Raw genomic sequence first — 12,106 nt, forward strand, 5'->3', positions numbered from 1 at the left:
GCTAGTCCAGAGCCAGGATCCAGCCCTCTTGACCTGCTGCTGGTGGCTGCTTTTTGTATAATCTTGGCTGTCCCTTGGAACCAGAACTAAGGTGGGGAAGTTCCTCTAGTTCCCCTGAAAATAATCAGGAAGAGTGGGGCCAGGCCCCAGGTTTCACTTTTCCTTGCTGTCTCTTCTTCCTACCTTGGAGGAAGATTCGGTAATACAGAACCGAGGTCAAAGGGGCCAGCTCTGTTGACGTGGGACCTACCAGAACTGAAGTAACAACATGTATGTAATTGTTATGAAAAAGGGACAATTCTAGAACCTGTTGGTTAGAACATCCTTTGTGGTTTTTGTGCTGTGTTAGGAAATTCTGGTTTTGCAAAGTCATAGATGGCTAGAGTTGAGAAAGACCTTAGAGACTACCTCACTACAGGTGAGGAAGCTGAGGCTGGAAAGTGGAGGTGGCTTCCCAGGGCAAAGTAGAGACTTCAAACCTTGACTTCAACTTCTCTTAGAACTTCAAGGATTTCTAGAACCATGATCATGTCATGTCTTTTTTTTTTTTTTTTTTTTTTTTCAAAAAGGATGTCTGTTCCACACAGTACCAGAGGAAGGAAGGCTGGATCTCTGGAGGAGACGAGGAGGAAAGGCCCTAGCCTTGTGGCTCACAGCCTTATTCTTTCTCCTGATTTTATTTTATTTTATTTTTTTATTAGTTCAAATTAGGAACAAGCGTGCTTCACATGCCAATCCCTTCTCCCTTTGTCTCCCCTCCCCCCAACCTGCCACCAGCCCCTTCCCCCCTCTGCTCCCCATCTTTCTTCTGATTTTATTGTGAACTTTTTCACTTCTTCTTCCTGCTTCTCTTTCTCCCTATCTCAGCCCCAGGGGACATACCACTGAGAATGCATGGTGTGTCCCAGTGCCAAACACCCAGTGGCAGGAATGATGCAGGAGAAGGGCTAGCTAGCATTTACTGTGTTCCTAGTTGGCACCAGTTCCCACATCACCATCGGGTATCAAGCCCCAAATTGTCATCAGATCATCTCATTTCTGCAGATAGGAGGGCATAGCTGGGAGTCCTGTTCTCCTTTCTAATAATCTGTCCTCCCTGGTTGCACTGAGATGTACCAGTAGGTTAGAATGGGAACAGTTAGCCAAGTCACGAGACAAGCCTCTAAGTTGATAATGCCATTGAGGCCTGTCCTAGATCTAGAATACTAGTCTACCAGCCGGGTCTGTTTGTGGGTGCCTTTATGGATGTGAAGGGAACCGAGAATTTGATTCTCCCGATTCCCAACAATCTAAAATTGAGAGAGAATAGCCAGCACTCACACTAGGGGCTGCCATGACACCTAGGGTAGTGGCAGCCATTCTAGCCTCCTCATCCTGCCTCAAACTAGGCTCCACTCGGTACCATCATCAACCCTTTTAGCCCTTATTCCCAATGCCTGAGATGAGCAGAGCCTGGTTCCAGGGACTCCTCTCTAAAAGATGCTGGTCTCCATGTTGGCTTCTCCATCCCCCTGCTCTAAATCCTTCGGTGACTCTGCAGGCCTGGGCTTTGAATGGAGGCTGAGGTTAAGGCTAAGACGGAGGGTAGATGGACCACTGGAGTGGGTCAGCAGTGTTGTGCGGCGGCTAGCAAGGCTGCTGTTGGAGAGTTGCCTGTGCACTCGGGGCTGGGAACCCCTGCAGCAGGAGCGGGGACTCAGGGAACGTGGCAGCAGGTGGCTGTTGAAGCCCATGTAGATCCAGGGGTTGCAGCAGCTGCTGAGGTTGCCCAAAAGCATTGAGATGGTGAAAGCCACATTGGTGGAATCTGCCGAGACAGAAATACAAAAGGTCTTAGAACGACAGCACAAGGGGGAGCCTAGGACAGAAACCGGGTCTCCACTGAGCAGATGAAGGCATGGAGGCCCAGAGAGGAAAAGAGATTCACTTGGGGTTCTGTAACTAGGGAGCATTGCTCAGGCCTAAACTTTAATTCCTAAGCCAGGCCTCACTGCCCCTGTCTCAGCTGACTTGTAACGGTAGTGATAAGGTTTGCTCCAAGTTCAATTTAGAAGAGTAAACGCTGCTTGGGTAGGACTGCTGGTCCAAACAGAAGGAAAAGGTTTTGTTTTAAAATGTGGACCATGAATCCTCTAATTCGAGTCTTTTCTCATTCTTTTAGCCCAGTCCAGCCTCAAACTTAACACAGGCCTTTGGAAACTTACTCCAATTATGATCCCTTTTCGCCCAGGGGAAAAAAAAATGTATGTTTCCTTGGGTATACAGGTAGACAAATGGAACATTTACTGATACAAATCACAAAGTGATTTTCTTCTTCCCTATGGCCTCATGGATGTGCGTATTTTTCTCGTTGGGTATGAAGGATTCCTTCCAGCATCTATCTGCTGTAGCCTAGAGGCCAAGGGTTCCTTCAGTCTGTTTTCATCATAGAAAGTTGCCTTTTGGTGGACTGTAGGCTGAGCTGACAGTTGTCTTTCAGAGCTCTAAACACATCACTCTAAGCCCTCCTGGCTTTTAAACACTGTTGAGAAATCAGCTGTTACTATGATGGGCTTGTCTTTCTGTGTAACTTGGTGTTTTTCTCTTGCTGCTTCCAAGGTACTTTATAATATAACGTGGGGAAATTCTTTTCTGGTCTTATCTGTTTGGTATTTTAAATTCCTCCCTAAGGGGATGGGCATCTCCCTTAGATAGGTGAGTTTTGAAGCTATGGTTTTATTGGAAATGTTTCTATTTCTTCAGCATGGATTTTTTTCTCTCTTTCTTTTATGGCCCTGGTTTGTAGATTAGGTCTTTTCAGGGTATGCCTCAGATCTCAAATGTTTTATTAACACTTTCTTACTAATTTACCTTTGCCATTGATTGTTTCAGCTTCTCCACCTGGTCTCCAAGTCCTGATACGTTGTCCTTCTCATGATCTATCCTTCGGGTAAGGCCTTTCACAGAACTTTCTGTTGACTTACTAGTATTTTATTTCCAACATTGTTTGCTTTTCTTCAATGTTCCGGTCTCTTTCACATCTTATATTGTTTTCCTTGTTTTCTTCAGCTCTTTGTGTTCTCTTGGAACTCATTTGGGAGTTTGTGTTCTCCATGATTTTCCTGAGCATATTTATAATCATCCTTTTAAATCCTTTGCATGGGATTTTTGTCTAATTCGGTCTCATTGGAGGCCTTTACTATTGGACTAGTGATTTTTTGAAGGAGTCACTTTTCCCTGGCTATTCATGTTTCTTATGTTTTTGGCTTGAGACTTGTGCATTAGGTCATTGGTTGGATTTTTAAAAAGCACTCCCATTCTTTCAGTAGAAGTATTTACAGTGTTCAAGGGAAGCTGCACCATAGTGGGGTTGAGGCATAGCTTTCCTCTATCAGACTTCAGGGCACCAGGAGCAATCTCCCCTGAGAGTGAAATACTAGCTGCGAAAACAATCACTATCAAGGAACAGGCTCACTGTGAAAATATATTAGCAGTTAAATAAAAAATAATCACTTCCTAAGCACCAATAATTTTAGACAATAAAGAATTGATAGTACGGCAAGCATGAATTTATTAGTTAGTGTGGGAATAGGTAGAAAAGAAAAATAGTGAGACTACTGTTGGATTGATGAAGAAAGAGTAGAGGAAGGAACGTAAGTAGAAGGGGGACAGTAGGGACAAAGGTGTGGGGGTAGAGTGGGGTAGGTAGCTTTGGCTAAAGTTGGAACTGGAAGAGAAAGGTAAGGAAATGCAGATAATCACCTGGAACCACCCCAGTGCCCAGAAGGCTGAGACACAGCAGCCCTTCCACCTTGGCCAGCCTGTGTGCTTAGAGAGGAGAGGGTTACAGACAGAGAACAAGAGCAGAGAAGGGTGCAGCTGGCATGGAGAAGTGGCGTTGGGTATTAAACACAGGAGAAGCAGATGTGAAAGAGAGCGAGCTGATGGGCACAGAAGAGTATGAATGCAGGCTGATCTCTTTGCTCGCTCCTGTCTCAAGTCTCTCCGCATTCCTTCCTTGGCTCCCAGAAGCCTGGAACCCCCCTATAAATTGTGTCAGGTCATTGATGCTAGGGGATTCTTCAAGGATACTTTAGGGTCCAGTTCTGTGTTGTGGATGCTGCTCTTGCCTCAAGTAATAGCTCCTGCTCTCTGAGTTTCAAGGAATTTATTTTAAAACAAGTTTTGCTATGTACTTATTAAAGACTAAACCAAGTTTTCATGCCAATGGGATGGATGTGCTTGTTCATTTTCATGTAAACAGATCTTAGCCAAAATATTTGCTACTGTAGAACACAGAGCATTTTCAATGTCTTTCAGAGTTGATTAATATTTTGAATTTATAATAGTCAATGTGCAGACTGTTGTTTTGTATGATTATGTAGCATAAAATAACAGTAGCATATATAAGGACATTTCAGATATTGTTAGAAATTCTATCCTAATAATCCCAGGCCAAAATTCGTTCAGTGAGGGCTGGAGAGATGGCTCAGAGGTTAAGAGCACCGACTGTTCTTCCAGAGGTCCTGAGTTCAATTCCCAGCAACCACATGGTGGCTCACAACCATCCCTTATGAGATCTGGTCCCCTCTTCTGGTGTGCAGATATACATGGAAGCAGAATGTAAATAAAATCTTTAAAAAAAAAAAAGAACTGAAAAAAAATTCGTTCAATGATATTTTCTTCTAACATATTTTTGATTAATGTATATATGGTGTATATGTGTATGCATATGTGTATATTGGGTGCACATGCTTGTACATGCATGTGTGGAAGTCAGAGGTTCATATCAGGTGTCTTCCTCTATCACTAACCACCTTACAATTTTTTTTTGAGATAGGACATCTAACTGAGTCCAGAGCCCACAGATTGGCTAGACTTGGACAGCCAGCAAGCCTTCAGGAACTTCCCATCCCAGCACTAGATCTGACTACCACACCAGTCTTTTCACATGGATGCTGGAGATCCAAATTCAGATCCTCGGGTTTGCAGGCAAACACTTTACACCCTGAGCCACCTCCTTAACCCTGGTTATTTTTAATATGAAATGCAAGTCAGTAACTCAAACAAAAAAAATTTAAAAATCAAACATTTCAATCCAATGCAATCCAAAGATAAACAAATTTAATGCATGCTGAGCAGCGATAGCAAGAAAATATTAGGTATGATATAAAGCCCGGTATGATAGAACACTTTGATCCTAGCACACAGGAAGCAGAGACAGGTGGATCTCTGAGTTCAAAGCCAGCCTGGTCTACCAGAGTGAGTTCCAGGACAGCCAGGGCTGCTATACAGAGAATCCTTGTCTTGAAAAACCAAAACAACAACAACAATGAGTGGTTTTGGTCTTTCTATTTTCTCTAGAGCATTCTCACCATTTGCTCTGGTCACTATAGTCTCCTTTGCCCAAAGCAGTAGATCAGCAGACCTTGGAATGAAACTTCTCAAACTCCTGCACTGCATGGAAGAGCCAACCGCCATGCTACAAGCAGGCCTGTGGAGAAGCCTTCATGGCAAGGAGCCAATGCACATGGCCAGCTGACGCACTGAGGCCTGCTAGCCAAACCATACACAAGCTCACTTGAAGTGGAATCCTCTCCCAGCCGAGCCTTCAGATGACTATAGACCTGGCTGATACCATAATAGCTACTTCCCTGCGAGAGACTCTGAGGCACAGGACCCAACAAAATGGTGTGTAAATTCCTGACCCACAGAAATGGTGAAGTAAAATGTATCACTCTAAAGACAGTCGACTCTTACCTGGATAATTTTCATCTTTATCTGCCTTGTCAGGCAAGCAATCTTCATCTAGTTCAGTGGTTCTTAACTTTCCTTAACCTTCAACTCTTTAATAAAGTTCCTCATACTTTGGTAACCCCCTCAACCATAAACTTATTTTCATTGCTGCTTCCTAACTGTCATGTTGCTGCTATGAATTTTAAATAAAAATGTCTGTGTTTTTTGATGGTCTTAGGTGACCACCACCTCCAAGTACAACAGAGGAGCAACTTCTAGACACAGAGCAACTGCTGGGATCTCAGTCTTCTTCTCTAGTTGTTACTAGGAATCTACTCTCTCATGGGGGGGAGAAGTTTCTTAGGTGGGCAAAAATGTACAGTGAAAAATTCCACTGAGATCCCTTCCAGATATAAATTTCTTCCTAGAGATTTAAGGAAATGCTTCTCACCAACAGGAATGCAGATGACCCTGGCCTCCTGTGCAACAGCATAACTGACTTACTAGCAGCTTCTTCACAAAGGTTGAAGAACCTTTGAAAGCAATGCTGGACCTGGAAGGAAACTCACAAGCAGACTTCCCAGTTCTTCCAGCACAGTCAACAAGAACCACTGCTCCATCCTTCTATTTCTAAAGAGAAGATCCCGCACCCACCACTAACATCAAAGGTCTAGCTCATGTGTTTACCCTGCAGCCCATGACAAAAGCTTCAGACAATCATGAAAAAACTCCTTCAGATGTGCTCAAGGTAGGGTCACACCTGAGACAAAAATAAACAGGGCATAAGGTGGGAACATTTGATAAGACACGAGTCATAGGGGTAGAAGCCAATGCTATTTGGCTAAGGAACACAAATGCCTTGCCTTATGAAGCATCTTTTGTTTTGGTCCATCTGAGCCAGGCACAGTGTAAGGGAATATGCCATGAGGAAGCATCGGACTCCATGGGGGCTCTGCTGCTCAGCCCTTGTGGGAAGATCTCCCACAACCAGTGCAGGCAGAAATTCAGCTTACAAGGGGCAAGAAGACAGGCTTTACCCAAAGACCATGGGGGAACTGGGTGAACAGAACAAATAACTCTAAGGTAGTGACTCAAAGCCCACAGGGCTTTTATTTTGCTGAGAATGCATTGTAAGACAGTTCTTTGTCCCTGCACTGGCTTAGAGAAGTCCTTAGCCATGGAAAATCACTCTCGATACAGACAACGTATTGGGGACAGGCTCACAATAATGGTGGGTCTTGAAGGCAAACAGGGAAAACCACACCACCTGATAGAAAAAAATGGAATCAATCTTCCCACAATGCTTCAATTAAGGGCAAATAACTACTTCATCTTTTATCACTGGCCAGACTGTAATTGTTTGGAGAAAAGTCATGTGACAGATAAAGCTGGCCTATAAAGCCCCTGAACCAAGTCCTGGCTCCATCACCTACTAGCAGTGGCATCTTAGACCTGTATCTTTAAGGCTTCTCTGATGTACTGTAGAGAAAGTCACTTCATGCAGCTTCACATACATGGTACCAAGAAACCCTTCCTACTAGTCTATGCCTGGCTGGAGCAGTGGAGCCTTAATAGTAAGTTGGGTCTAATATGCTCATTGCTTACAGAAAACTTGCAAATACCTTTGTGTCCACACTAATGCCAATGGGATAGTTAAGAAGGGATACAGAGCCAAGCATGGTGCTGCGTATCTGTAATCCCAACACTCAGGATGTAGAGGCAGGAAGATCAAAATTTTGACATGGGCTATACAGTGAGTTACAAGGTCATCCTGGGCTACCTGCAGCATTTGCAGCTCAGGAAGCTACTGTGCACATCATTCCTTGTTACCATGTAGAGCTGTCTTTTTGGAGAGCATCACTTTGTTTTTTGGGTAAGAGGAAGGCCTCCTTCCTTGTAGAGTCAAGTTGAGAACCAGGGATGTCAGCAAGGAATGGTTTAAAAAAAAAAAAGACAAAAGTGGGCTCTACTCTTCACTTTGCCAAGTCACAGATCCTTTCTGAGCCTCCCTTTCCTCGATGGCATAATGAAAGAAAGAGCTGAAGTTGAGGTCATAGGGCTGTCGTATGCCAGCCTAACTAATTGGAAGTGGCTACTGAGAAAGGCCACAGAGCCATATCCAGACCCAGAAGGGGAGGGCACCGAGAGAGAGAACAGTTCCTGTACATTGCCATCCTGGATCAGATTATTTGAAACTCCCTTTCAGTTCTGTTAAGTCTGTGATCCTAAAGCCCATGTAACAACTGGAAGTTGACTGAGCAAATCTGCCAAAAACAGCCATACTGTTTTCTACCTTGTTCCACAACAAAAGCATCACATAGTGTTTTAAAATTGTTAAATAAGTAACCAAAATTTAAAATCAAGAAATTCCACTGTGGCGATATCTTGCTTGTACAAATAAAGCCTGTCTGAAGGTCAGAGAAGGGAGCTTGCCACTGGCTAACCATAGAGGTCTATAGCAGCAGAGCATGCTCTAAGACAAACAAGCATCAACTTTCTTAGTTACTCCATTTCTTAGTCTCCTGCCTGGCCCTGGGAGGCACCGTGGTCCTTACCCTAACCAACCTTATTGCCCTCCCTCACCACTTCACATAAGCCGCATACTTGCCTTCGTTAGGGGCATTCTCATCCCACACAGACCACATCTGGACACTGAAGAAGGGTGCCCAGCAAGCGATGTAGGCCAGCACAATGACAAAGGTCATCTTCACAGTTCGGATCTTTGCCCTGGTGATGGTGCTGATGCTGCTGACCCGGGATGGCAGCCCTCTAGTGGCTGCAGCAGGGGCAGAAGATGAGGACTTGTCCCACGTCCTCCAGCCCCTTCTTTCCTCCCTGCCAGCCTGTGTCTTGACTTTAAGGTTCTTGTAGATCTCACGGCAGATGAGGCTGTAACAGGCTGTGAGCACCGCCACAGGGAGCACAAAGATGGCCATGGTGGTCCAGGTGATGTAGGCCCGTGGCCCCCAAGAAAAGTAGAAATCTGCCCAGCAGTCCAGCACCCCTGAGCCCTGGATCACCTCTCGCAAAGAAAAAATGAAAATTTGAGGGAGGCTGAGGACGGCAGCCAGCAGCCAGGGGGCAGCAATGAGAGGGTAGGTGGCTTGGCTGGGCTGCTGGAGGCTTCGAAGGGGGTGACAGACAGCCAGGTATCGGTCCAGTGTCATGGCCAGCAGCATGTAAGTGGAAGCAAACATGCTGAGCACCTGCAGATACTTGACGGCCCGGCAAAGGACGTCAGAGCCCTGGAAGCGGTAGGTGATATCCCAGAGCAGCTGAGGCAGTACCTGGAAAAGCGCCACGCCCAAGTCAGTCAGGGCCAAGTGCAGCACAAACAGATGCATTCGGGAACGCTTATGGCCCTGGCACCCCAGTGTCAGGAGTACAGCCAGGTTGCCTCCTGTGGCCAGAACCAGGACAGTGGCTAGGATGCCAATCTCCACCTTGGCTAGCTCTTCATCCCTGCCCAGCCAGGGTGTGGTGGCATTGGGGACAGACTGGGTGCCCCCAGGGGAGGGAGTGGCAGTCCAGGAAGGCTCAGAATCCATGATCAGGATTTGAGGGAGAGAAGGATAGGAGGGTGGATGGAGGGACCGCGTGGGTGCAAACAAAGCTGGATAGATAAAATGGAATGGGAGAGAAAGCTCTAGAGGTGGAGAGAAAAGGAGGCGAGGGTGTCAGGGAACAGGTGGAATAGTTCAGCAGACAGGAATAGGAAGGAGAAGGAAACCAGCAGAGAGCAGACCTAACATCCCTGACCTCTGTGGGCCAGGGAATCAAGGAAAGAAGAGGAGGCTCTGGGAGCTGGGGGTCAGTGTGGCAAGGATGGAGAGGGTTGGAGGTGGGGGCTTCTGAAAGGTGACAACAGAGGAAGCAGAGGGGCAGCTGCCATCTCCCAAATCCAACCCAAATTCATTTTGTCCAAACTTTTCTGGAAGTGGAGAGAGTGGATGTCCTCGAAGGCACAGTCCAGGATCACAGACAGGCGTTGCCTGCAGGAACTGGAAATCCCAGCTAAGCCATGCGCGCTCTCGGCTCTTCCTCTCGCTGGAGGAACACAAGCACCAGCCCAGCAGATGTGGCAGCTCAGAGCGTATTTGTATGTGCTTGGATTCCTAGCCCAGAGGCTGCCGCTTGCCGGTTGGCTCCTGCGGAGGAGGGTGGAGTGAGGTTCAGTGGCACCCTTCAGACAGGGGTACCGAGGGGAGGGGCTGAGGAGCTGGGTGGGACTGTGGTGGAGGAGGGTCAGGGAAAGAATCGTAGAAGGAAGAAAGAAGCAAGCTCTCACCAGCTACAGGGATCCACTGGGCACCAAACAAACTAACCCAGGTTGGCATCTTGACCCCTCGACTCTCGCCAGACAGGTGCACACTGGAGATGGGTGTGTATGCTTGTGCATTTGTGTGTGTGTGTGTGTGTGTGTGTGTGTGTGTGTGTGTGTGTTTGTCTGTGTGTCTGTGTGTCTGTGTGTATGTGTGATAGAGAGAAAGGGGGAGTGGAGTGGAGGGGGAGAGAGAAAGGGAGGAAGGGAGGGAGGGAGAGAGAGAGAGAGAGACAGACAGACAGACAGACAGACAGACAGACAGACACAGGTGGTCTCTTTTCCCAAGCACAGTGCTGTAGGGCACCACAACGTGTGTGCAAGATACCAAATCTTCAGGAATGGCTGAAAGGCGTGTCCTAAAGAAGCTGACATTGGGGGACCAGATGTGACAGTCGTTCCTCTTAGGATGGGCACTTGGAGCTTTGAAGGTAGAAGAAAAGTGAGGACATTTGCGATGGGGGGGGGGGGGGGGGGGGGGGATGGTGGATGGTGGAAGCAGCTAGACCCCAGAGCCCTGATGACAGGAGAAATTCCAAATAGAGTGTGCATCTCCAGGGTAAGTCTAAACTTCTGGCCTCTCTGGGGATACACTTCACGAGTTCATGTGAGGCAGAAGCACAGCCGCTTAGAAATTATGTCACTTAGAAGGTTACAGAGCTAGTCAGCAGCAGTGCAGAACCAGAACAAACCAGCCGCAACAGAACTAAATACATTATCTTCAATGACACCACGGTGTGATGTGAGCTGTCTGAGAGGTAGCAGCTGATCTCAAACGAGTAAATACCATCTGGCCCTGAGAAAGTTTACAGTTCGATGGAGCAGGCACTGAAAGGTGTAGGTTGGGAAATCACTTTATCTTTGGGAATTTCACACTGTCGGGACTCACTAGGTAGGTTAGGATCCATGAGGAGCTGTGATAGTATGATCCAAGCCTCAGGGAGAGTAGGCTCTGTGAGTGCAGGTCCATTTAATTTGTTTTTTAAATCAAAGCTGATGGATTCAGCCCCCTTGACAAGCCACACACACACACACACACACACACACACACACACACACACATCCAGCTTGTGTCTTTTCTAGATTTTTCAACCTGCTATATATCTCACAAATTCATCATCTTTTGTGCTTTGCTGTCCAAACTTCCCCTTTTCCAGAATTTTGCTGTTTGTGAATGAATTATTTTCATTTTTTCTACCTTTGTGTAGACACACTCTAGTACTCTTCATTAAAAACAAAAACAAAAACAAAAAAGCATTCTAACCCTGTGCAGAGACTATACCCAGATTTCTATATGTGTACTCTTCCTGCACACAGCATAACTTCTTGCTCTCAACCATTTGCTTTCTTTTCTTAAAAAACAAACAAAACAAAAAGGGATAAGGGAAAGGGAGAAGAAGGGAGGAGGGAAGGGGAGGTGGGGAAAAATGTATAGCTCAATTTAAAAAATGGCAAAAAAAAAATAAGAGGAGAAACAAAACAACAACAACAAAAACTGGGATCTGACTGTGTAGAACAGACTGTGCTCCAACTCAGAATTTGCCTGCCCCAGCCTCCCAAGTGCTGGGATCACAGACATGAGTAACACAAGCTGCCTCCAATCATTCATTTCCACACTGTTTTTAGTTGAGTCAACCACATTTATATCTGTTTTTAAAATAGTATAAAAATGATAGCAAGCCATATGTACCATCTTTTCTCTTGGGGGTGGAATATTTTTTGCTTTGTTTTGAGACAAGGTATCAGATAGCCCTGGTTGACTTGGAATTCCCTATATCGTTAAAGATAACCTTGAACTATTTAGGGGTTTGTGTGCATGTACATGCATGTGGAATTCAAAGAATAACTTCAGAGAGACCATTTTCTCTTTCTGCCTGTGAGCACCTTGGGTCATCAATCCTGGCAGCCGGTTTCTTTACCCAACAAGCTATCTCAGGGGCCCAACTCTATGCCTCTACCCCTCAGGTGCTGGGATTACAGGTGCATTACACCATAAATGGCTCTGGACCTGGATTTTGAAATTCTGTGTGGTTTTTGAGATTGCCTATGTTGATAGATGGTATTAATCTA

General features: G+C 45.9%; 1 protein-coding gene across 1 annotated transcript; it reads right to left on the reverse strand.

Moving 5' to 3' along the window:
- Positions 1-1,472: 1,472 nt before the first annotated feature.
- Positions 1,473-9,263, reverse strand: Avpr1b (arginine vasopressin receptor 1B). Its single transcript, XM_027418116.2, has 2 exons — positions 8,324-9,263; positions 1,473-1,807 (listed from the first exon to the last, which is right to left on the reverse strand). The coding sequence occupies exons 1-2, from the start codon at positions 9,261-9,263 to the stop codon at positions 1,473-1,475; spliced, it is 1,275 nt and encodes a 424-aa protein (XP_027273917.1).
- Between the last annotated feature and the right edge of the window lie 2,843 nt (positions 9,264-12,106).

The sequence above is a fragment of the Cricetulus griseus genome, chromosome 5 (genome assembly GCF_003668045.3).
Source record: "Cricetulus griseus strain 17A/GY chromosome 5, alternate assembly CriGri-PICRH-1.0, whole genome shotgun sequence".
NCBI classification, from domain to species: Eukaryota; Metazoa; Chordata; class Mammalia; order Rodentia; family Cricetidae; genus Cricetulus; species Cricetulus griseus.